The following is a 27526-nucleotide window of genomic DNA, read 5'->3' as shown; positions in this document are numbered from 1 at the left end:
GCAAGGAAAACACAAGATATGTACTGACAAACTTGATAATACTACATAGTACTCAATTTGCTCAACACCTGCACAATTTTCTAAATAAAACAACAGAAATTGTACTGTCTTCTGGATAAATAATCTTACTAGAGAGGAGATGGAAGCTATGAACTGCTGTTTCATGCTTTTAAGAATGGAGATGCATTTAGTTCTTAAGCCTAAAATTTATTCTGATTTCAGTTCAATTTCCTCTAGAGACCATGAGGTTTTTTGACTTGTTCCAAAAAGACAGGATTGATCTTGGTCAGTAGAAATTACAAGCACTGTAGTAAGATGTAACAAGGCATAACTGCAACCTACACAAACTTTAGAAATCTAATTTTTCTTCAACAAAAATGATTATTTTTTGAATTATGTAAATCATAACAGCAAATCTATGTCCTGTAACATCAGCTCCTTCATGCTGCTTGCATTCAAGCAGCACCTGTAGCGAAATTATATCTATTCTAAATAATTAATTCAGACTTTATATTCCAAAATCTATCACAGGGATATTGCATTAAAGGCAGTAGGGATTTGGGGTTTTGTGGGTTTGTTTTAATTTCTTTTAAAACCTGAATGAAAATATACAAACATTTATATACAGATTGGAGATGACTTAATGCTTAGACTTATACAAATCCAGAAGCACATAAACCGTAGCAGAAATATCATAAAATTTAATGACAAGTAACAAGAGCGATCCAAGACAAGTAGAAACCACCCTCCCCAAGAAAGTCTACTCAAGAAAAAGGAAGTAAGTCAGTATCCTCTTTCAAAGGAAATGAAGGAAGGAAATTAGAAGAATATGAAGCCAATAAATAAACTATTTAGATGTAATGCACATTACTGAAAGCAGAAAATCTCATTCTGGTAGGTTTTGTCACTTCACAAAGGCAGCAACTATGCAAGTTAAGGTTTCAGATAGAAGTTGGGTTATCATGTTTGCATAAAGATAAATCTTAAGAAGCCATAAACTTCAAACTTATTTATTTTAGGCAATAAAACTGAAACACTGTTAAAAATGAGGTGCTTGAACAAGTTGAAAAATTAAGGAGTAATAATAAAGAATGAGGTACAGGTCACCCAAGGACTCTGAAACAACTTAAGCATGAACTATGAGCTGATTAAAAAAAACAGATACTTTTTGCTAGCAATAGTTATTCACCAGCTAATTGAAGAGTAGAAAATATGTCTTTTCTTACAACTGTTCATAAAAATCATGATAGCTGGCTTGCTGCTTTGTCTGGCAAATCTACAGTGTGTCAAGCAGAAGCTGTCATTTGTAACTGGCAGGCAATACAGTACCTTGGGAATACTGAGGTGACATTCTCCCTTCTGAAGATCAGGCAGCTCCTCAACATCAACCCCAGAACCATCCTTATACCACTTAAAATCAGTCTCCTTCTTTGTGTTTGCAACCTGTACAACAGAAAAGGCACATAAGCCTAGCTATGTCCTGAGGAAATGTATTGCACTGTGGGAAGCCACACAGGTACTTTCAACATATGAAACCATTTTTTTTATAACACATGTCAAATAAAGCTAAGTAAAAAACCAATTTCAACCAAGTCCTACTAAGCAAGTCTCAGTCCTACAGTGTTTCTTTGCAGCACAGTATACAGGTTACAACTTCAGAGCCCTGTAAAATCCTTAAAGAAAATCCCAGCAATCTCTTCCCTTAAATGGTTTTTCACCCTTGCCCTGTGCTTTTGGTTTGTCTAGAGATAGCTGTGGAAGAAGTATCTTTCAAATTAGAGCTTCTGAACTCTCCTTTATCTTTTTGTGTTTGCCCTGTGACTCCAGAGAGCTGTAACACAGAACTTAGGCCCTATCTTAGTCTTCGGCCAATTTGGAGATTTATCCCAGCTACCTAAGCAATATCTCCCGTGGATAAGTTGTAGGAAGCAACTGAAATCACTATTCTGAAAGCATCCAAGACTTCAAAACTGTGACCTGCACCAAAAATCCTTTTTTATTTTACCTTCTACGTTGAGTCCTATGGGACAGACAAAGACCTGAGGAATCTTACAAATTGCAGTCTTTCCCAACAAAAATGGACTTAACAACATAGTGCATATGCAGAACAGCTGTTTGAAAGCAAGAATTTTGCTGTAATAGCAGCAATTCATTGAAACAATACTTAAATAGACTATAGCTGTACCTGAAGTACTGTTCTAATTTTGATATAAAAACTGTATATTGGATACACTTGAAGTATTGCTGGATAAACTACCTCAAACTGTGTATTCAAGAAAGCTAAAAGTGCAGGTTTTTTTAGAAACCCCATATATTTTTACCCTCACTTTCAACAACACTGCTGTTTATCCCCATACCCTTCTAAAAGTCATAAAAGTGCAATGGTATTTTCATGTGTATGAATTCCTGAATTCCCAGTCATTGTGGCTTTGGTAGAAAGACAGAGCTGGCAAGATATTTCTCAGTCCCCAGGCAGTTGCTTTAAAAAGGCTCCTTAAAGAAAAGGCAAAAAACAGAACAAATTACTAGAGGGCAGCCAGGAACTTGATACAGGTCTGCAATAGTTTTCAAGTGGCTTGCTTGAAGGAAAAAAACATGCACCAATTTCTAACCCTTTTATATTAGAGAAGTCATTCCATAGAGGAACAGCTCTATGAAATTTCTCTGTAACAGTGACAAATAAGAGGGTCTTCTATACTCATTCCTAGCCATCTCTATCAGACATGCTCAAATTAATCACATCTATTCTTGCTTAATAGCCAGCATGGTTGCTATGGATCTCTGACAGTATTTGAGATCACCACCTGGCCCAAAGCAATGACTTGCTGAAGAAAAGTGAGCAGCATTTTACACTTACCAGTAACTACAAAGTGACTGTTCCTGTAGTCCTATGACATGAGTGGCAATTTTATTTGAACAAAGCCCGAAGGAACAAGCCTTTAATGCTTTTCAACAATTTTTCATCAAAGACTGTTAGCACTCAATCTGACAATAAATAGACTGAGTTTCAGACACATGCAATTTGCAGTGCTGAAGTTATTTCATAATGGCATTTACTATGAAATGTTATGTTTTTCACTGTTTAGCCACACACCAAAAATCTTGCTTTTAACAGACACAGTAGAAATAAGGGCCAAAGTTGTGCAAGAGCAAGTAGCTTCTGAATGTTCTGAAATTTAGAATTACTAGAAGTAAAATGACAGTAGCTGCTAGCATAGGAAGAAAAACAAACACAAAAGAAAAACACCATCAAATTAACTTTCAAATGGACAACTGTGTTCCACTGACATTGAGGGGCTACAATACAAAGAACATGATCATTAATCCCAGCTAATTCAGAATTAAATACTAAGTCAATCCAAAGTCAATCAGGTCCAATCATATAGAAAATAAGGGATATATGAGGTAATATTTGGTATACTCTTTTATAACACCATCCATATTTCTACATCATTTCTGTTATGGGCCTGGATCATACAGTCAGTCCTTTGCCCTACGCAAGCTTCCAGTTGACATGATTTCCTGGCTTCCCTGTGCCATGCAATGGCTTTTAAAATAGCCAAGGTAAAATGCCCTCTCTTACAGATACTTCCTTCACATTATCCCAGGCTCTTAGAAGAGGCAAAAACTCCCTTGACAATTTTTTTTTTTTTTGCAGAGGTGAAGTAGAGACCTGCGTCCAGTATTATGATATGGTCTGAGATGGCAGAGATTATTCCTTTATTGTTTTTATTACCACAGAAATAGTGTGGAGTGGCCACACCTCTGACTTGTTTGTCAGGTGTCTGGAGTTTGAAGGACAAACCCGGGCTTTGTTTTTCAAACTCTTCCTGTGTATAAATACAAGTTAAACAGCCATAAACAACAGTTCCATGTGAACCTAACGGCCAGTCACATACTAACAGTAACAAACATTATAAGGTCAATAGCATAGTTAAAATGATGAGTGTGCAAGCAGCCCACATCCTAGATTTCATTTACATAAAATGTTCTGACCTTGTGAACAAAAAGCACACTGGTGAAAAGCAAATAATCAGATGCTCAGCCTTTCACAGCTTCAGTGCTATAAACAGGCTTGACAGTCAATGAAAGAAGGATAATTTCAGATTAATTTGTAGAGAATTAACACTAGCAAAACTGGTTCAGCAACATTAAATTCCCCATGTGAATGATAGGATAAGCAGGGTTCATGCCTGAGGCACATGCATGTGGAGATTATAAAGTACTCCAGCAAAGGTACTGTGTTAACTAATGACTGTTGAGCCCTAAAATGTGAGCACATGGAAGGGCAGCTTCAGTACCAAGTCAGTTCTGCTGGGAATTGAGGTTAAGGGTGTCCTAGTTAATGAGTAGGAAAAAAAAAAAAGAAATCCCACAAATCTGCATGCAAATTGCTCATAAAGAATGATTCAAGTTAGTCTAATTATAAGTCAAAAGTTTTTCAAAAGAAGAGGAGAAAATTGGTACAAAATAATCCATATTAGAGTGAAAGAGAATGAAGAAGAGTTTGATGCCTGAATTCAATTTACTTAGTTTTTCAGACCTCTAATTGGTCACTCTAGAAGAACAAAACAAATGAAAATTTATCTGTTCAGAAAGGTATTTAAAGATGTTAATAGCAGAAGGTACACTGAAATCAATATACATTATCGTTACTTAAGATTCAAAAGTCATTAGCCAAAAATAATTTAAAAATCATCTTTTATAACCTTAATACTAGAAGTCCTTGTAGCACATTTGATTACAGTTGATTAAATAACAGACTATTAGAGAAATAAGAAAACAATAAAGAAAGATTTTGAACTCTGGCTTCTTTTAGCCATTTCTAAGGAAGAAGAAAAGGGATACATCTTAAGGAATGTATATTTTCTGTAAATTATTCTTATGGCTCATAATTTTTATAAACAATTGGACCACCTAATAATACATTTAGAAATTTCCTATAATTTTGTTTTTGTTTTCATTAACACTACTGCTGAAGAATAGTATGTCATAAATGTTCATATTCAAATTTTCCAAATAATAAAAAATAGTTTTCATATGAAACTTTTGGTTTTAAAGGTATCTAAGTAATTTTTTACATTTTTCTACCTCAATTCTTCTTCAACATATTCTAAAAAATAATTTCAAGTACATTTCCTTACCTTACAAGAAAGTAAAACTTCACATTCCTCTGTAACGTTCCAATACAAAAACTCTGAGAAGTGGGGACCTAAGAAACAAAACAATCTTAAAGCAATGTTTAGAATGAAGAGTAGCAGGAAAAAACAGTGAAAGAAAGAGAAAAGATGACAATTTCAACATCCTTACACAAGAACAAGAGGGAACGCCTGAACTACCCATGCACTAGAAGGAAAATCCTGCAAGTTTTTATCGTAATTACCCAGTGTCTACATTACAGCTTAGGAACATGAATCTCATCTCTGAATCTGTATGAATCAAGTAATTTTCCAAAATATAAAATGGTGAGTGAGAAAAATTACTGTATTGAATATCTTTGCGTCAAATTGCCAACTAAGCAGAGGAAAGAAACAAAGTAGCTACAAACAAGCATCCAAATAATGTATTTAATGTAAAAACAACACGACAAACATTGTTTGCCCAAATAACGTAAAGCTTAAAAACATGTTAAATCTACAGGCAGCACAGAAAATATTGCTTTTCCCCCAACCTACAAAGAAATACATCCTGATGAAAATTTGCTGAACACACATGCCTTTTTTAAATTATTGTGTTTACTTATCTCAATAAATGTACATGTCTTTGTGATGGCAGGATCAGGGGCTTTAATTCTGATACCCAAACCTGGGAAGTTGCAAAGTCCAAGACTTTGACTTAAATCATTCAGTATTGAAAGATTTTGTCAGTTTATGCCGTAAGTTTTTATTTCTTTCCTAAATCAATTTTAAACTGTCTTCAAAAAATAGAATTACATTGCTTCTGTACAGAATCTTACTAAGATATTAAGATATTTAGGAAATACTTAAGATATTTAGGAAAAAAAGTTTTTAATCATTATTGTTACTTTCATCTGGAAAGCCATCTGCTTACAAGTGAAATTTACAAACTAGAGCTCAAGTTCAATTTTTTAAGGATTTCACATGGATAGAATTCTGAATTAGATATCCAATTGGAATTTTCTCATTCAGCTGCAAGCAATATTGATAACGAGTATGTAACAAACTCTACAACTGCATAGCAACTATGCAACAAATATACATTTAGTTCCTGGAATTTTGCCTCAATAGAAACCATTGGGTCAACCTTTTAATCTTCCTTATCTGGCACAACTTGTCTCGTCTGTGTACTCTTCTGTCAATTATATTGAGCAGACAACTTGTATGCTTAAACTAAATGTAATTAAATGTTTTGTTGGACTGGACCCTACAGTAGGCACACTTCTCATGAATATTGAGCAAAGATAACCTCATGTGAGAAGTCTTTTTTTCTCTGCTTAGTGAAGGTTCTGTCACAAATTGACAATGTTGGAAAATAAGATCCACCAAGGTTCAAGTGTCTCCTAAGACTGAATAATATCTTCTAATAAAGAAGAGAAGCTGTAAGTGTTTAGCATTCCCCAGGGATGAATCATCAGCTGCAAACCAGGCCTGAAGTCACCAATCTGCTCCATCTTACCTTGTTTTCTGAGATATTCCTTTCGTTGGAGCTCAGACTCAGCCAATACTCCCTTGAATGCTAAATTTTAGAAGAGGTGAATGAAATATGAGTTAGTCACAAAATTACTCAAAGAATAATTGAAGTTCACTTCGTTATCAAAGTTTCAGTACATCAATGTTTCAGTGAACATACCATCTCCAATGAGAACTAATGAGGACTGGTTTTTGGCCTTTCCATCCTGAATCTGTACTGTGTAGGTACCTTCATTGTCAATTGTAAATTTTTCCATCACCATTTCTATAATGCCATTTGAACGGTCACAATTTATTTTATGCCTCTGAAATAAATAAATAAGTACTTTAGCATAGTGTAAATTACTTATGATTCCTATTGAGTAAATTATGAGTTATATTCCTTCCCCCACAGTCAACCTCTTTCATGTCCTTTTAATTGTAAACTAAGGGAAGAAAACTCTGCTTTTATTTACTTTAGTGCAAAAAGATGCCAGTGGTGACAGAAACCCCTGGGTGCAGCTGCATTGGGAATCCTCAAGTCATCATAATATAGCTGGTTTGTATTTGAAAACAATTGTTTATGACACTGTGCATATTTGAAGAGCCTAACAGCCAGCTTTTAGCTGCCTTACAGCTTCCAGTTAAACAAGGGGGTTTGCTAGGCAGAAGGATTATTCCTTGCAGAGTCCAGAAACAACTGGAAATATTAAATATGGATCTTCAAATAAGATGACACCAAATCTAGAAGGTCATCCCTACTAAATATCTGAGACCTATATAGTAGTCAATAGTGTATCTTATTTTCTCATAAGAAGAAATTATTTTCTTATTTAATGTTAAGTGTAATTTTCAAAGAACACTTTAAGCAAACAACCATGAGAAAAGTAACTTGTGCAAACCCCACAGAGTTTCTGGGACCCAAAAGGGATTGACCAAGTCCCACAAAAGAGAGGTATAATTCTCTCAGGATATATAGTTACTCACTTAAGTGTTCACAGAATACGCAAAACACCAAATATTGACTTGAATTCAAAGTTAAATATGCTTTTCACTGTTTGTGTCCTTTGCATGTTTGCTTTTTATTAAATATTCCAGAAAGATAAATTATTGGCAATCATCATCATGGAAACAGAAAATTACAAGCTAGTATTGCACAATCTTTGCAGAATCTGTGTTAGAATTTTCAGGTACTGTTTTAGATACAACCATGTTTTACTAATATCCTCTTTTATTCAGTGAGTTACAACTATGAAGACAATTTTCCCCACTGACAGTGATGTTTTTTGAATCTCAACTAACAAACACCTAAAGCTAAGCAAAGATAACCCATAGAAGTTTCTTGGTGAATACTTTCAGGTAAACGACGTGGCCAAAGATATTACATACTAACTTCCAGTCACGATTGCACAGAACAGTAAATGTCACTATCTAGGAGTTATATGCAGTGAATTACTATAGACCCTGTTACTTTTGAACATACTGTTAAAAAGAGACATGATGTCTTATAAATAGAATCCTTTGATAAACCTCTTTATTGGTCTCCAAAAGTAAAAAATGGTACTAAGATAAGAGATAGATAAAATTTAAAGAAGGAGAAGAAAGAAGAAATGTAAAAAAAAGCTAATAAAAATGCCACTTATTAAGCTCTCTAGAATCTTATTGAAATGGAAGAACCTCTAAGTCCTCTAAGATCCAAAAGTAGTAGGAATGACCCCACAGATATATTTGCTTTAGCTTTGAGGAATGCATCTTGGCCAGCCTCAAAAACAGACTCACTGTTGTATGGATAACAAGTCTGGAAGAACAGTGTCAAACAGTCAAGATATTTAGCATTCAGTACTGGTATTTTCAAATATATAAATATTTTAAATCTTAATGGAAGTAATGAGGTAATGGAAGAATGAAGAAAAAGAAAATAGGTGGAATTGACAAAGCAGTCAGCTAACAGATTGATCAGAATAATAATTTTTTAAGGGATATGCATCTTAACTTGGATACATGATTTCGCATACATACTGCAAAGAAAGATACAATGTCAAAGAATAAGACAAGATAAAATTAATTGGGAAATTAAGTAGAAAATCTACTTCTGTTAGAGTTCATCTGTGAGAGTTAAGGTGATAGGTGAGGGAGGTTAAAAAGAGCATTAATAAACTTACCTAAACTATCAATATGTTCAAATTTCAATGTGCAAAAGTCAAATTCTTGCTTACAGCCTCTTCCCCTCAGAAGTCAAGGACTACACTGGCATTTACTTGAAGAGTTCCCAGGGAGAAAATTAAATTAAATTTTGCCAGAAGCAAAAAAGTTTAAAAAAAAAAGCAAGATGTATGTTTTTATCTGATTCTTTATGACACTTTTTATTCTCTAGTTTTATTTAAAAAAAATATTAAAATATTAAAATAAAATAAAAATAAAAGTGATTAAATCGGGCTCAGTTCATTCCATTTTAAGCTTATTTTGAAATCTTACCAAAAAAACTCCCTGCTAGGATCTAGCAGGAAAAATTTATCATTTTAGCCAATGTCATGAATCAGGCCACAATTCACCAGCATAATGGTCTATTGAACATGTTCAGTGACTGTAGCCCAGTCTCCAGACAGGTTTTAGAGTGCAATTAGGCTTCTAACTATTGCCATTATGCAGCAAGATGAAGTTCAATGATTTTATGGGCATCATAAATATTAGGCTTTTATGTGACTTTCCACCAAAATATCATCTGTCTCCAAACATAAATGTCACCTGTGGGTTACTAATTAAAGAGGTGAAATAATGCAGCTTCATTTCAAGACTTTTTCTGATGTCAACACTTCCAGAACATATGCAAACTAAAAATAGCTCATTCTGTCTCATGAACATTGCCAAAACAAAGTATTGTCATTTCAATACATCCTAGGCACAAGGTTTTCAGTGCTATGGTTTATTACTTCTTAAAGAAAGATAAACAGATAATTATTTTACTCAGAAATACTTCTTCTTCCACTCGTTAATATGTAATTAAAGTAAATGCTCTTTGCCTTTCTATGGTATAAAAATGCTGATAAAGCTTCTCTGACCCAAACTAGGATTTGCATTCTCAGGAATGAACCAAATCTTTCAAACAGCTGCAATGGAGATGAAGTCTTCATAGGAAAGTATTTCCAGTGCTGGGCTTATGGCCTGTAGATGAACCATACTTGTGCCCTGCAAAGGCATGACCTTACTTTCTTCTCAGCCCATCCTTTTATGCCCCTTTATATGAGAGGTCTTCCTAGAGCTATAAAAATGTGGGAAGCTGGTGGCCTACCCTCTCATCTCTATGTAGCTGTGCAATGCACAGTTTCTACTCCAAAATCAAATTAAAAAAACAAAATAGAAAGTGATAGCATATAACATTTTTAAGTCTATGAATGCTGCTGCATTGTCAAATGCCTCCCACATTATACATAAAACTATTAATATCAGCCTCAGAAAGTCTTTGGGAACAGCATGTCTTGTTGGTTTGGAATCCAAAACTGAAGCAGCCATTTTCTTGAGCTATTTTTCTAAAATATTTGTGTCTAACACTGGTCTGTGTGTAAATTCTCCTTCTGAATAGACAGAGTCCAACTCTTTTGCCAGTATGAATAGGCTCACTCTGCAACAAGAATTCTACACTGAAAAAAATATTTGAGTGATAGATTGGCCTTCGTTTCAGGTATTATCACATCTTAATAACATGACATTAAGAAGCTATGGGATCCAGGGAACTACAGGCCTGTCAGCCTGACCTCAGTGCCAGGGAATATAACGTGGATACACCTTAAGAGACACCAAGCAACATGCTCAGGAAGACTAGGGGATGAGTCTAGTCTTCAGCCAGCACAGATTTGTGAAAGGCAAGTCCTGCTTTACTGACCTGATAACCTTCAGTGACAAGGTGACCCACTTACTGGATGAAGGAAGGGCTGCGGATGTTGCCTACTGGGAATTAAGCCAAGACTTTGATACTGTTTCCCACAGCTTTCTCCTGGAGAAACTGGCTGCTCATAGCTTGGATACAAGCAGTAGCTCCTGGCTGGATGGCCAAGGGCAAAGTGGTGGTGAATGGAGTTAAATCCAGTTGGTAGATATCACAAATTATGTTCTCCAGGGCTCAGCAGTGGGGCCAGTCCTGTTTAATATTATTTCATAATTTATAATGATCTAGAGAAAAGGATCAAGTTGAGTGGGAGTGTTGATCTGCTGGAAGGTAGGAAGACTCTGCAGAGATATCTCAACAAGTTGAATAGATGGCTCGAGACCAATTGCATGAGGTTTCAACAAAGCCAAGTGCCAGGTCCCGCCCTTGGGTCAAAACAAGACTTGGGGAGGAATTGCTGGAAAGTGGCCCAGTGGGAAAGGACCTGGAGGTGCTGGTTGACAGCTGGTTGAGCATGAGCCATCAGCATGTGACCAGGAGGTCAAGAAGACCAATGGCATCTTGGCCTGTGTCAGCAACAGTGTGACCAGCAGCACCAAAGCATGGATTGTACTCAGGACTGGTGAGGCTATATCTCAAATCCTGTGTTCAGTTCTGGGCTCATCACTGCAAGATAGACATTGAGTTGCTGGAGTGTGCCAGAGGACAGCAGAGCTGGTGAAGGGTTGGGAGCACAAGTCCTGTGAGAAGCATTTGGGGGAGGTGGGGTTGTTTAGCCTAGAGAAACAGAGGCTCAGGGAGGACCATTAATGTTCTCTACAGCTGCATGAAGGAGGTTGTACCCTGGTTGAGATCAGTCCTTTCTCCCAAGTAACAAGCAATAGGACAAGAAGAAAAGGCCTCAAGTTGCATCAAGGGAGTTTAGATTGGATATTAGGAAAAATTTCTTAACTGAAAGAAGAAGGCTTCCCAGGGAAGTGGTTGAGTCACCATCATTGGAGGTATTTAAAAGACAAGTAGATGTGGCATTTACTGACATAGTTTAGTGGTGGACTTGGCAGTGTCATGTTAACTGTTGGATTCCATGATCTTAATAAAGGTCTTTTCCAACTTAAATAACTCTATGATTCTGTGATAACAATAGAAACCTGCAGGTTTCTTAAACAAAACCACTTATGTATAGTACTCATTATATACTTACGTCACTGTTTTCGACTTCTTTATCATTAATGACAAATCTGAAAGTAGAATCTGGAGATAAGCTTTCAGCCTGAATCCAGAAACGAACTTCTCCTTTATCAAGAACCTCATAAGCTAACTCTGATTTCAGTGGTATTGCTACAAAAAGAAAATAATCAAAAATCAGTAGTTCAGGAAACCTTGTGAGAAATAGGAATATCAAAGTAAAATACTAGCAATTCCCTATTATTTGTGGATTTCTGGGTATCAAATTATACACAGGGAAAAGTCCACTAATGCAGTCTTTGGCTGATTTTTAAATTAATTTCTCAAAGGGAGAAGAGAATGTACATCTTACTGTTTGTACATTGTGTAGGGATTATGCTAGTAACAATTTATAATGTATCATCAAAGTTAAACTTGAGACATTTAGGAACAATGATCTTATTTGATGTCAACTAATATTCTTCTAAAGAAAGTAAAATATAAGGAAGCAAGGTGTTCTATGCTCAGTGAAACTGCGATGAAAAATGAATTTGCATTGTCTCAGGAAGAATCTTTCTGGAACTCCAGTCATTAGTATGTAATTATATTCCTTCTAGAAGTGTCTAATAGATTCATATCTTCAACTTACTTGGATTCTTTATTTCATAGCTTAATGCCATCAAACGTTCAAACTCTGAAAATAAGAAAAAAGTTCACATTTTAATTTATTCTGAATACAGACAGCAAATGGGTGTTGATGAAAATAAATACCAGCATCAACAAAGTTATCTCCTTGAAGCTTGTATATGAATACACAACTCTTAAAAAATGACTGAAAAAAAAGATTTAGGAAACTTAACTTCTTATACATGGATTTAGCAAATGTTCCTACTGCATGCATTTTAGTACACATTCTCTTATGCAAGGGAATCTAAACAAAGGCCAAAACCTATTTTATACTTTAAAAATAGCAATATAAAAGAAAGATTGGAAACCATAACTTCTAAGCAGTGTATAAGGTTCCTTTATGCCCTGACTTCCTTTCTCAGACTGTTCCTCAAAATTTTGTTTTATTGTGGCAGGAAAAAAGATTGAATGCAGGTTAGTCAGAAATTAGTACAGAAAGTTTTAGTTAATGCAGCAAATCCTCATGAAGGCTGTGTGAGAGTCTTGAATTTAGTTTTTTAGATTTTCATACTAATCCTATTTATCATAGTCATTACCAATAAAGATTTGGAAAATGAACATTACTGCCAATTCCAAATGTACAGATGATGTAAAGAGCAGAGAAAATTAGCATGGATTTATGACATGATAGAAGATTTAGCAAAATTACAGGAGAAGTTATAGCTTTTGAGAGAGTAAATGGGCAGTGAAATTATGGTTTTCAGTGTTAAGATGAAAAATCTGATACTTGTGCAGGGATCCAGTGTAAACAAAATTGTAATTTTCAGTGATATATGATCAGAAAAGACTTAGGGGAAGTATGGGACAGGAAACAGCTTCAGTGCTTTATTAAAAAAAATAAAAATTCAAAGCTAGAGTAGATGATGACAAGATCTACAGAAAGATTTCAGAGTGATGCTTCAAAACTTAGCTTAAGGGCAGTGCTCATGATAACGACTCATAAATCTTCCATGTCCTGGAGAACTTTTTTTTTCCCCCTGAACATGGATTTCTTCTCAACACCTACTTGGACAGGGTGGTTTGACATGTTTCTCACTGTGATTCCTTAAACGGCTTAGTAGGTTGAGAAGCGGAGGGATTTTAATACTTGAGGAACTGGGCAGAGAAATTACAACTGAGAACTGGGAAAACAGCAAATTTTTATCTTTGTTTTTTATGTCAGAATTTCACAATGATAGAACAAAGTGAGACTGAAGCAAATTAATTGTGAATCCAATGAAAAAAAACAGCTACAATGAAATAAAGCAAAACTAATACATATGCAAGCTAAATGATAATTTGATCCAATGTATTTAGACACTGTTAAAGCATCATCATTTTTCTCACTAATTTCCTGCATCTCAGTTATGAGAAACTGCATCTAGAGCCTCAAGCTGAAAGTGTAAGGGATATTTACAAACATCCTTATAATCCCAGCATACCGAAAACTTTTCTAATTTGCCATATTTTTTATCTTCGTCTAGAAAGTGTTGCCTGAAGATATCCCAGCTTTCATTATTATGATAATCAGAAAAATAAGTAATCACACAAAGCCTGTTGAAGGTTCTTTTTTGTTTTTCTTTAATGCACAGGAAATAATGTGAGAGTGGTAGGGTTCTATTCTGCTTTTTCCTTGGGCAATTTTTGGTGCAGTTGAGGTGATACAGTGAAAAAAGATTTGAAATTATAAGGACCTTACCTTGATCATCCATAACAAAGCTGGAGGAAATCCCATCTGTGTCACTAACTGAGATAGAGTAAGTTCCCAAGTCTGATTTATCAGGATTTTTGAAGTACAGCTTAGAACTAAAAACACCAATTAAAAAGAATATCATTAGCTGTGTATCACATTTTTAACATGACTTACTGATTTCCTTTGGTAGATTGGCATGACTTACTGATTTCCTTCTGTTTCAATCTTAAACTTATGAGAATCATCAATCTCCTCATAAGATTTACCCCATGCAAAATGAGATGCATCTGTTGCTTCTTTGCAGTCAAAAGCCAGGTAAATATTACCCTCATCATCCACACCTGAATAGATTTCTTTTGTTCCTGAAAAATAGGAATCAACTCAAATGTCAAGACTGCATTTTCTTGCCAAGGTGCAATCCATAAATTACTAAAGCCCAGATCTATTTTGTCCTAAAAGATACTGATTTTATTAGCAGGTCCTAAAGCAGGTTTATGTCATATGCTGGCTCAGCATCACATGCTATTAAGTTTCTTACTCTACATGCAAGAAATGAATGATAATACTAATAAATGCTTATTGAGAAACAAATGAATAAGATATAACTGAATATGAGAAGACATGACTGTAAAAACAAACCAATTTTGTTATCATTCCTGAAGCTTTAATAAATGTGTTTCACAACAAATAGCACCTCTGTTAGAATAAAAACCAAAATAATTGATTATCAAATAACTCCTGAACTAAGTAAAGGAAAAAATTCTAATCGCTGTCTCCATATCCACATGATTGAAGTTTTAAGGCTAAGAGATTCTTAATTCTTTAAATACTTATATGTGATATAATATCAAATTAGGTTGATGAAATGCAATTCCAAGTATTTAAGAAACAGAGGAGATTAAGCAGTTCATTTTACCTGGCCGTTCCTCAACAAGCACTGGTTCAGATATTTCAGATGACTTGCCTACCCCAGCATCATTCACTGCACGAACTTTGAAAACATAGGTATGACCCTGATGTAAATCAGTGACCTTAAACAAGATAAAGGGCAAAGCCAATTTAAAAAACAATCTAAACTATTTTGTTTACTCATATGAAGATATTAGCAGAAGCTGAAGTTCTAATGCATATCTTTTTTATACTCAATCAGAACTTCTAGTACTCAGTTTTATATTAATATTATTCAATGAAAACGTTACCTTAAAATAGCGCTTTGAAGTAGGTTTTTCATTAGCAGTGATCCAGTCTTCTGTATCTACTTCTTTATAGTCCACTAAATACCCAGTAATAGGGCTTTTTCCTTCATACACAGGAGCTTTCCACAGAAGAACTAGTGATGTATTTCTAACTTCACATATCATGAGATCATAGGCAGGACCTAAAATATTTCAGATATTGGAAATTCACTTCAATATAATAAAGTTTTTCAAGCTGATCCAGTAGAGGCTGAAATGCATTGCCATAATTTTGACTGCATCTGCTTTCAAAAATCTCATCCTTTATAATACACCTGGTATATGTGGTATTTAGGCCAATTCCTCCTCATGGCTGTATACAGCAATACCTGCCTCAAACAGTGAGTTACATTAGTATTCCGAAGCACACTAGCCTAGCTAGATCTCAGTAACTCTATTTTAAGGTTAAGCTAATCATGTGGAAAATCCATGCAGTTTAAGATTTTCCAACAAGAAAGAGAGGCTTCTTGTCTATTATTTAACTCACCAGCCTCACATCAAAGCTGCTTCACTGAGCCTGATTCAGGTTCATAATTTAACATCAGGGTTTTTATCTTTTCATTACTATACATGAGCCATGATCTTTCAAAATAATCCCAAAACCAGTGGCACCAAGGGACTTTGGATCAGGCTTCTTGTTCGCCGACAAAAGAATATTTATTGTGAGGTGGACAGCTGAGAGGAACTTCTCAGAATGAATGATATCTGTTAGAAGAAATATTTAAACCAAAAATATCCTGATACTCTACAAATAAGTGAGAGTTTATGTTTCCAACTACCAGGTTATGTTCTTCCTACTATACTTTCCTTCTCCTTCACCACATGTTGAAGAGCCATTCAGTCTAACTTACAGCAATTATTTTTACTATACTCTTGATATTTATTTACACTAGTAAACAAATATAAATGTAAAGGCATATAAGTTTCCTACCATGGTCAAATTATATTGCTTGCTTCTTGTGCTTTAGATCTAGAAAGCTGAAGACTTAAGAATTAACTTGAGACTTAAGGATTTCCTTAGTTTTCAAGATATTAATTTTCCCTACAACACATCTTACCATTTAAAATAATCACAAAAAAGGAGTGGAAAGCCTTACAAATAAATCCAATTTCCATTCCAGCCTACATGATATTAAACAATGATGAATGAACATAAAATTTGTAAAGGATGTAATTCAGCAAATACACTGGGGAAGAGAAAAAAAATTAGAAAAGTTTTTCTCCAAAGTGGATAAACACATTTCAGAAAATAAACATATTAAATACCTGTTTCAGACCTTATAAGGATAAATATTAGATTTCTCATGGAAAGAATGCCATTTTCAAGGAACCTAAAGTGTTCCCTCAGAGATCTTTAAAAATCCCAATCTGAATGTCCATATATCCACAGATAATTAAAAATACACTGTCAAATAGAGCTGTTAGAAATCTAGACATTAGAAGGAAAAATGTTCTATTTGAGGAGTCTGAGACCCCAGACATTTCTTTTTATTTAAAGCAATGTAAGATAATCCATTAACTATCATTGCTAACACACAGAAACTCACAGAGACACCTAAGACTAAAATTCTGTGGAAGGATGAAATAATTATGGACTCTGGGCAAAGAATCCATCACTTATGCTGGAAATCCTGCAAAAGGTTTTGGCCTTTCTAAGGAAACCTTCCTTCCATATCAAAAGGTGGAAGAATATTTTGTTGACACTGGGAGTGTATTGCAGTCACATTGCACTAGTCCTCAGTACCTTTAATAAGTCTGGGAAGAGGGTCAGGCTCTTCATTATTCATTATTTATTTTCATTATTGCTGAACCATTGTTTAAAAATACATTTTAAAAAAGGCTTGTGAAATATTTAACAGGTTCAGAGATTTGAGGTTTTTTTGCAGGGTGGGCAATGTTCTTTGCTTGTAGGGGTTTTTTTTAAGCAGGAGGAAAGCAATACTGTCTATTCAACTCATAGCATAATGAGAACAGTGTAATCACCCAAACACTAAAAAGGTCAGATTGTTCATTATGAAAATTTCACTCTTTCCATTTCCTGAAAACACATTTCATTTCATTTCTTTATCTGTCATTTAAAATGAAGGATAATTTTCACTTCTTTACACACTGCATAATTTCAATTTTGTTTTGAAAAAACTGTAGAGAGCATAAACTGTAGCTAATTTCTTTAAAAAAAATAATTGTTCAAATGATGATGCATTTACACTAAATATCACAAGAATATAAGAAAATGTAATTAAAGTGAGTTAAGGTCAGGAGATTAACCGCTTTGTTATTGACATTTTGTTCATGTCATTAAATCCATTTGGTAAGATTTTTAAATTCTGAAGAATTTAACTAGAAAACATAAAGAAAAACACCTTTTCAGCAAAGAATATGGGCATATAAAGGAACTACTTGGAACTTAATAGTGTTGTTTTTGTTTTAGAGGGCAAAAAGAGAGGGATTTGTAAGCAGGCAAATGACCTGCAGAAATTAGAGTTACAGGTGCTCTACTCAGCATTGAAAAATACTTATTTGGAGTAGGGTTTCCATTTTGTGCACTGCCACTACTACTGTAGGTTTGTTAACACATTTTTTTAACACCTGGCTAATAATAATCTCTCAGGTAACACTTAGGTACAATCCAGCACACCTACATGGGCACACTATTGGAGAATATAAGACTAGCTGTGCCACTTGTCTCTACATCAAGAAACAGAAGAAACAGACCCCTCTCCTGTTATTTATGACCAAAAGCTAATGTAGTTTTGGAGTCTGAAACTCCAGGAATATTCTTAACAGCCTGCATTTATGGTGCAGAGATATGTACAGTGTGAGGTGGAGCATGTAGGGCTTGAAGAGGTCATAGAGATACAAGCATAGACCAAAGGCTCAACATTCTTCTGAGCTGGCGAGAGCAGGGAGAGAAAGGGACACTCAACAAGCTAAGGAAAAGTCATCTGTTTCCCAGGAAAGAGATGTCGTCATTAGAGTTGTGGCGGTAACTTTTAACAGATCTCGGAAGCAAGGGCAATCTCAACAGGAACTATGGAAGAAATTAAGCAAAATATATCCTGCAGAGTTTAGCTGGAACTCCATGGCTGTGTTTTAAGGACTTTGAGATTCATGAAGAACTAATATACTTACCAGGTTCTGGCATAGTCCAGGCTTTACACTTAAAATGCTCACTGGGATCTGAAGGTTGACCTATTCCAACCAGATTTGCAGCAGCAACTTTGAATTCATAGAAGGCATCTTCAGTCAAATCCTCTACCTTTTTTCATTTGAGAAAACAATTCAATATATCAAAAGCCATGATTTATAGTCATTTAATAAATACTTGGATATAAACATTAGTTAATTGATTATCAGGCCTTACTGCCATGCTGAAGGGTCTAATTTGAAGACTTTACTCTTAAACCAAACACACTGGAGAGTTCTATATTATATGTCCACGTTTCAGTCATATAATCCTAGGCATAACAGGACTCATATTTGTGCATGAAAAGTTGTAAGAGTTTGGAGCAAAGATTCAAGGAGCCCAGTCAATGAATGACCACCAGCAGATACTTACAGGTGAGTGTTCTAAAATTAAACACCTTATTGCATTGCTTGTGAATGGCTGTTCATAAGCCATTCACTTAAGCAAGAGTTAAAATTGTATTTTGCTTTAAAAGGTCCAAAGGACTGACCTAGGAAGAAAAGGAAATTATAGGAAAAGAAAAGAAAAAACAATCCAATTAGTTCCACAATGTTCTGATGTAACTCCAGGGAAGAGCCTCTCAGTAGTATTTTGTGGCTTGTATGAATCTTTCTCTTGATGTTACCTACCATTACAAAGTGAGAAAGTAAGCACTGGTAATGGGATGAGCAGAATCCATAATAATCCTCTGCAAACATCCATGGTAAATGAACTCTTATTTATCTAATGAGCCCATCCCCATACCAGCATCTCAGATTTTGAGCTCAAAGTAGAGGACTAAAAGGCATGAATATTTTGACCCAGAACACCTCACGGCAGCAGCCCTCTTGCATCCTTCTTCTTCCAGAACACCTAAATACAAAAAACCAAGTCTTCTACACCTGATTCCTCTGAATAATTTTCCCACAGTTATATTTAATCATATGTCTCAAGAGAGACAGCTAAGAGTAGTACTCCTAGTGGAGATACCAAAGAGTTTTAGATTTTCATGAATAAATAGTTGTCTTTGAAAATGTGAGATAAAAAATGATTTTGGTGTGATTTTTTTAATGATAAAAAACATGTGATGGTAACAAACATATGGCGTAGCATCAAATACAAGACCAAAGCAAACAAGGTAACACAGAAAAGTCAGGCACTAAAATAATCTAGACATACTTTCCTGAAGACAAGGAGCTATATAGTTTGACCCAAAAGATAGAAAAATAGATCAGTCTGTAAAAATGACTTTGAAATCCCAGGTTATTAAGGGAAAGAATATTTGTGGGGCTCCCATAGAACTATTTTATCAGAGAAGATTAAACCTTTAGTGATTTCCCAGTGGTGTACTGAATATCTCAGGCATTCTCGGTTTGCAGTATATCATAAAATATTCTGTGCTACTAAAAGCTATCTTGGTTTTGTTTACCATCAGTATTTCACATTCTAGCCATTCAAACTAATGTACGAAGATGCATCTTTAGGCACAAATACAGTTACTGGCAGGACTGACACTTAAATACCTAGTTAAATTCCCAGTGGTAAGCCCTAATTTACATTACTTATTTATTTACAAATGTATTAAAAATAAAAATATGTGGAAAGCATTGTTTAGTATTGGTCTTTCATGCCTATCCTACCTGCCCTTTTTTATTTCTCACTATCCATGGCCCATCTGCTATGTCAGAGGTGCCACTCATAGAATCAGTCATAAGCACACATGCATCTGAGTATTGCTTCCTGCCTTCTGTGCATGAAATGCTCTTCCTCAGCTCATCTGCATTATTATCTTCTACTTAAGTGTCAAATACCTGCAAGATTTACTTCTGTCCTAAGGTTTACAGGAAATTTGCTGACTTGCAGAAATAAAATGTTAAGTATTTGTGAGTAAAATCTGATTGTTTAACTTAATTTAAAAAGCATCACATTGATTGATTACTTGCTATATCCATTCTCTCTAACTTTTCTCCGTGGAAGTTCACATCCAAATTTCCCTATTTTAAGAAACATTACATGAGTTGCAAGTGCAAGCAGAAGTAATTTATTTCAAAACTGTACTCTGTGAAGGAGGTGATGAGACATAATGCTGAGTTCATTAATAAACATGCTTTTTCAGCTGAAGGCAGATTTTGAGAGTAAGAACAGAGACAGTTATATTTTTTCTCAACTCATCTCCATTTTGTTTGCAAGTCCTCAGTCCTACAGAGAGCAGTTATCTGTCCTGCTAAATGCTTCCATCCTTTCTCTGTATGCTGTTATAGTGGTGATGTATACAGTGATCATTAATGAAAATAGCTTGGGGAACATCTTATGGCTCACTCCTCTTATTCCTTGTGAAAAATGTGCTTCACACTTTTCCCTCCAAAATTTAGTTATCTCAATGGTCTTATTTGTATTAGAATTTCACAGTAGGGGATGGCAATGATCTTTTAGCCCAGGTGTAACGCTGCTGCACTCCGAATGGAAGTGTCTAGTTTTGTTGAAGTAATTATTTAAAGAATTTCTCTGTTAAAAAAAGCTGAAGAAAAAAAAATTCAACTGCAAAAATATAATGAGCAGAAAATACTAACCGTATAAATCGTCCGGGTAATAAGGGAAGAGTTGACTTCATGCCAGTTTTGATGGTTAGCTTCCCTTTTATCTATATAATAACCAAGGATTGGTGAGCCTCCACTGTATGTTGGTGCTTTCCAGCCAAGGGTCATTGAATGCCCATCACAGTTCAGAAGAGTGATACCATGAGGATATGAAGGACAAGCTACAAGGGAATAAGCAACCTGAGAGTTAGGACAGAGTCTAAAGCACTGCAGTGTAGAAGTTGCTTAGCATTTTTGATATTGCTTCTGTTTTCTGCAGCATACTGCTCTCAACTGCACAATGAGAGCAAAGTAGTTGTAAAGTTGCTAACCAACATTCATTTTATGACCAGACATAAACATGGAAGGTTTTAAAACATCTGTCTAATGTTTTGCCCTCTCAGAAGGTAGCAAGGAAGAATAGATGATCTTTGCAGGGAAATAGTAATGCCAGTGTCTCCAAACCAAAAATTATGCTAAAATATTTAAATAAGTCAGAAGACCTCTTCCTAGGAAGAAAAAAAAAAAAAAATTAGCTGCTCAAGTAGTTATGGAATACAGTAAAAATCATCCAGTACAAAAAGAAAAAAGTCTATAAATTTGAGTGAAATTAAGTCATGTGACTGACTGATCTATGGCCACCACAGCTTTCCTGTACTGTCCTGATATTATATGCTTTATTCAGACTGTGACTGCTTTTTGACCCAGAAAGAAGATATTTAGATTTTCAGTAACTTAACTTTTCTGCCTATGTTGAGGCAGAAAAGTAATGTCCTTCATGAAGTTCCTTGCATGGGTTTACTCCCTTCTGTAGCAGAAGCAGAAATGTCACCAAGGCACCTTCCTAGGGATGAAGAAAACCCTTTTTCTGAGCTTTTTAATCCCCTCCTACTGGCAAGCACCCCTTGAAGCAAGCAGTTTTGCATCTGTCATCCATACTTGAAAGTCTGCCCAAAGATACCCCTTTTTGACATTAGAGTGCTTCAATCAGTACAGCTAAACACCTGTCCCTAAAGCTGATCTGATACCTTCAGTTGAGCTACCAGTATAACTTGAGAGAATGTAACTTACCTCATTCAGAAGAGAATACATGAGTACAGTCCCTGATCTTGTAGCTGTACTACTGATCACAATGAAAACCACTAGCAATCAGCAGAGCTGCCCTTTCATACTTTTTTTCAGCCATGGTGCTATACTCAGAGGTCACAAAATGTGGCCTTTTTGTTTGCTGCCACTTCTTGGTAAATAAGAATGACCGTAGCAAATTCCTGTAAATAATCTTAAAGTAATACCTGTAAATAATCTTGAAGTAATACTACAGAAAGATTCTGGCCATGCTAATGCTAGGTCATCTATAAATAGTCCTGCTAAATTCCTGTAAAGGCTAAAAAAATGGATAAAAGCTGTCCACATCCCCTAAGTGTGTGTAAGATCCACGTGCTCTGTGTTTGATGATACACCCCATGCAACCCTCATCTGCAAAGCACACAGTGACAAATAGGTGCAAGTGCATTTACAATATTGTGGTGATAGATGTGCAAGTGTCCATGCACCACCTACCCATATGAGACACACTTCCTCCTAAAAAAGTCAAATAGAGTAACTTTGTCAGTAATATACAAATTTACTTTCTATTGACTACACTGAATTATAAATCTTTTAGAGAATTATTTCTCACAAATATGTCTACTGGTTTTCTCCAAAAGGTTGAGGGCACTCTGCTGGGGAAAATGGATCCGATTTAAAATTTTTCAGTATGGAGCTGACACTGTCCCTTAATTCAAATTGAACCATGATAGCCCAGACCTGTGTATTCTTTGTTGCAAATACTTATTTGACCCTTCACTCAACATGTACCGTTCCCACTGAAGGCTGCACGACTGACCTTGCACAGAAATTTTGTTTGTGGGACACCAGAGGAGGTAGACTGTGCTCCAACCTGGAGCAAACAAAGGGATTTTCTGTTTGGTTCAGTTACACAGTAATAAAGCTTACTGAAACTCTTCTAACTGGAGTAGATACCGTGCTAAAATATTTTGCACCACTCCAAGTCACTCAGAAACTAATTGTCTAACTTACTCAGTACTTAAATGTCTTTGATACAGCCCAGGAGCAAAAGGCAACCTGGCCATTAAAGTTCATCTTACCCAATATTTCTAACAGTCTTTATAAATAACTTTTTTTATAAAACAATGTCTTTTCTCTAGAACAGCCACATACCAGAGAATAGACATCATTAAACAGACGTGCATGACGGCTGCAAGGTATATTATTATAGTAAATCAAACCAAAGAAGGTGATTGCTGAAGATATGTCACTCATTTGGGAAAGAAGAAGCTGAGTTGCACAGAATCACACTTACTAAGGGCTGCCTGCACTGTTACAGCCTCCGACTCCTGCGAGTTTTCACTCAATCCTAAAGCATTCACAGCTTTCACACGGAAGACATATTGCTCTCCAGTTTCCAAACCATGAACAACAAACCTGGGTTAAAAAAGACAGCATCACATATTAGTGTATATTTTACAGAAATCATTCTATGCTGTAACATTATATTGTTGTATCAATTAAAAAGCTCAACTTCATGAGTGCTTCACAAAGGAAAATATTTCCAAGAGGGAAACAAAGGCATGATGTAGTACAATGTAAGTGGAAGGGACACTGTAGCAAAAATCGCAGTACTCATCAGATTGTTAGTACTGATCTGGCAGGTGAAGTCAAAATATATTATATTCCCTCTGAACTTTGTCTTGCTAAATTCTAATCTATTCTGGGAAGGAACTGTATTTTTCACTGTAGTTTTATAGTCATTCTCAAGAATAGTTTTCAGTTTTGACCTGAGTTTCTTAGGTAATTACTGTACTAAATAAAATACTCAGAGCTATCCTATTGTTATATATGTTCATGTATGAAGAAATGAATTTTTTTTTATTATTTTTGTGCTTTCTCAACCCCCTTTGACCAACAACTAGTCTCTACTTTTTTTTTTTGATCAAATTTCTTGACTACTTGAAAAAAGGACTCATCATTATACAAAGTCACTCAGTTAATGACTGACATAATACACTAAACAATATGATGTGCTTGTTATAGAAAATATAGACTAAAAATCTAATCTTTGAATTTGGTGATTGATTCCAAAAAAAATAAATATGATTTTCACAGAGGAAATTGCTTGAAGAATCTCATAATGAATTTGACATCTTCAGGAGGGAGTAAGAAATCATCAGAAATTGAAACAGTACTAGTGTCATGACCAGGGAATCAGAGGGTTTCAAACAGAAACAGGGTCCAGTGTTCTTTATCCAGAGATGTAACAGACCAGGGAGCTCTGATGTTTCTGGAACGGGACACTTGGCTTTCCTGCACAATAGTGTCAGCTGCCAAAGCACTTTTGCCACCATATTTATAGCAGAAATGGCCTGACCTTTTGCTCTGTCATTCATGGACTATGATAAAGCTTTAGAGCTCCCTCTCCTTTCTCATTCTCTTCCTCATCAGGTCTGTTTACCCCACAACATAACTCATACTTTAAAAAGGCATATTTCGCTCTTACTCATGTCCAAGACACTCAGAATAATATCTCTAGAGTTTGCTTTTAAAACTTAAAGTCATGGAATATAAAAATATATGAAAAAAAATAAAAAGCTGAGGAGAATTTCTCTGCAATTTGGAAATCTTGGCTCTGGGAGTCTGCAGACTGTTTTTCTTCCCATTCATTCAACGTTCTCCTTCAATTATAATCCTATGGCTTAGCACATAAATTATCTTAAAAATACCCTGCAGTTTTCAAACTTCCCAAAAATACAGGAATGTTATCAATACCTGTTATAATTAATCGGTTTATGGTTACTGGGTTCCCAGCGATTTGATCCCACCACAGAATACTCAATGTAGTAGCCATATAAATCCTCTTCATGTTTTGGTTTATCCCATTGAACTACAACTGATGTTTTTGTATTCCTTGTGGCCACCACCTGACCAGGTGCAGATGGTAAAACTAAGAAAAAGAAATAAAACATATACATATTAGAAAATACCTAAAAATAAAAGTTGAATTAGATGAAACTATGTATAATTTGATCATATTTAATCACTACAGCTGTAACTACTCCTACTATGTTAATATTGTTATATGATATGTATTTTAATATATTTCTTTAAGTCTGGATACCTATATATATGTGTATATAAAAAAGCATACAAATATAATTTTTCTATTTTTTTGTCAGAATGCTCTGTGAGGCTCCTTACCTATATGATTTTATACAGGTTTTATGATAGCCAATTATAGGACCACATATTTTCAAATATGAGTATGGATAAAAGCATACAGATATGAAAATCTTCACTCACTAATTTCTCTCTCAAATAAGAGGTTGATGTATAGCCTATGTCTCTGTAGCATTACTGTGCCAGTAAGAAATGCACATAAACCATAGAATATGATATCAGGAGGATTAAGAAATACTGTCTTATAGTTAACTAATGACAGCCCAAATTCCAAAAATATGAGCTTTTCAGGATAACTTTAAGTATATATTTGAATGCCAAAAGTTTATCTAAAAGTAGCTAGATGAATATCATAGAAGCATAGGAACACTGGTTGGAAGGGATCTCTGGGGATCATTTAGTCCCTCTACCCCATCACTGAGAGTGGGATCCTCACCAACACTAAACTAGTGTGTCAGTCACAGACTTGTACAAGTCTTGAAACCTTCTGACAATGGAGATTTCACAGCTTACCTGCACAACCTTTTCCAGAACTGCACTCTTGCACCTTGCACCTCTCTCATTAAAAGACTATGTCTAGAATGAATTTACTAGGCTACAATTTTTGGCTCTTGCCTCTATTTGTCATTTGACAATGCTGAGAAGTTTGGCACCATCATCTTTGTAAGTCTTCAAACTAAATAAACACGTCTCTAATCATTCACATTCTCTAATCCCTCAGTCATCTTGGTTGCCATTCAGAGGACCTCTCCACTTTACAACCATCCCTCTTGACTAAGGAAGCCAGAACTGGGAAACAGTACTCCAGGACCAACCTCAACACCACCTCAGCATCACTTCAACATCACCAAGAAAAAGAGGATAAAGCTTTCTCCAATCTGTTGACTATAGTTCTCTCAACGTACTGTAGTATGCAGTTTCCTTTACATGCAAAGAAAGTTCATTGTCAGTTTACACCGATCTAAACAAATGAATGTGCATAAATAGAACCAGAAATATTGAGATCCAAATGGAAAAAAAATCTTAGTAAGAACAAGCACACAGTCTGTACACTATAAAATATCTGTCTGAGCTTTCACAATGCAAGAAACTAAAGCAAGGTCTCAGCCTAACACATCAGACAAGCACCCAGTACTCGCCTTTTGAAGATATTTTAGTTTCCTCAGATTGATACTGCAGAGAACTGTAAGCAGCATGAAACAAAAGAAAGGCAGCATGTTTTCCACTTAGTCTTTATATATTAAAATAAAAATTAATACTTACATACTGCTATACTTTATAAAATAAATTTCTAAGATCAAATGGATTCAGTCTGATAAATGTACCTACATTTAGGCTTTTATGTGTGTCTACAAGCACATATTCTTGAGCTGCCACTATAGTCAAAGAGCTAGGGCTTAACTCAGTTACAAAAATTATTTTAGGGCCATTTTGGACCATCTGTCCCTTCTTCATGGAGTTGCCACATATGACTCGGGAGATAGCACCTACAGTCCTCTGAAATGGCAAACTGAAAGCATTTGAAAAGGATGTCACTTTGGCCAGTTAAACTGAACCTTCCATCAGTCCTGGGTAGGGTCCTGAAAATTATTCTTATCACCCCAAAACAGACATTCTACAGCTGGGTGACATGGGGCAATTTATGACATCATCAACCAGCTTATATTCCAGGCTCCAGTTGCCACAGTCAGAGCAGAAGCATCTACTGCACCTGTAGATACTTACATGGAAACTCCTAAACTGAGATTTTAACCTCAAACTGAATATTCCTTTACCACTCAATTAAATTGCATGATTTTAAGTATCATTCAGGATGGCCTAGGATGTCCCAACCATTCTTTAGTTTCTGCTCATAAGGTACCAACAGTCACTGTGTAATGATTTCTGTCCCCATGAAGGTGTCCCTGTCACCCTTAAGAATATCAAATGACACTAAGTGCGGGCAACTAAAAGGAGCCAAGTGTTTCTGATGTATTTTAGCTCAGGTAGCAAACTCTGTCTCTGAAAATAGTGCTGAAGTTTCTCTTTAAAATAGATTCTTCTGCATTTTGCTTAATTTAAAGCTGTGAGTTATGCAGAAGGTGTTGTGTTAACCCCTAAGGGATAGCTTATTTTCTGTACTAAGTACAATAAATACATTGTTTTTCTTCCCTACCGTGGGGAATGTTGAATGGTTTAAATAATTTATATGTATTAATGACACATCAAATCAAGAATATATGAAAGCAAAAGATGCTTTTCTTTGTCATGTAGTCACAGATCAAGCTGAAAGTATGGATTA

The 27526-nt window shown here is 35.4% G+C and overlaps 1 protein-coding gene across 1 annotated transcript in view; it reads right to left on the bottom strand.

Moving 5' to 3' along the window:
* Window positions 1-27526, bottom strand: part of MYOM2 (myomesin 2) — a 69261-nt gene that overhangs the window by 10841 nt on the left and 30894 nt on the right. The window contains exons 15-28 of the mRNA XM_066545871.1: window positions 24838-25012; window positions 23375-23496; window positions 21007-21194; window positions 18403-18529; window positions 15235-15413; window positions 14952-15066; window positions 14241-14397; window positions 14042-14148; window positions 12326-12370; window positions 11714-11850; window positions 6811-6955; window positions 6637-6696; window positions 5145-5212; window positions 1330-1443 (exon numbers count right to left, since the gene is read on the bottom strand). Of these exons, the coding sequence (XP_066401968.1) occupies window positions 1330-1443; window positions 5145-5212; window positions 6637-6696; window positions 6811-6955; window positions 11714-11850; window positions 12326-12370; window positions 14042-14148; window positions 14241-14397; window positions 14952-15066; window positions 15235-15413; window positions 18403-18529; window positions 21007-21194; window positions 23375-23496; window positions 24838-25012 (1739 nt within the window). The remainder of the gene's footprint in view (window positions 1-1329; window positions 1444-5144; window positions 5213-6636; window positions 6697-6810; window positions 6956-11713; window positions 11851-12325; window positions 12371-14041; window positions 14149-14240; window positions 14398-14951; window positions 15067-15234; window positions 15414-18402; window positions 18530-21006; window positions 21195-23374; window positions 23497-24837; window positions 25013-27526) is intronic.

Source organism: Molothrus aeneus, chromosome 3 (assembly GCF_037042795.1).
Source record: "Molothrus aeneus isolate 106 chromosome 3, BPBGC_Maene_1.0, whole genome shotgun sequence".
Lineage (NCBI taxonomy): Eukaryota > Metazoa > Chordata > Aves > Passeriformes > Icteridae > Molothrus > Molothrus aeneus.
The sequence above is the reverse complement of the archived record's forward strand: the minus strand, read 5'-3'. Positions and strand labels throughout refer to the sequence as shown.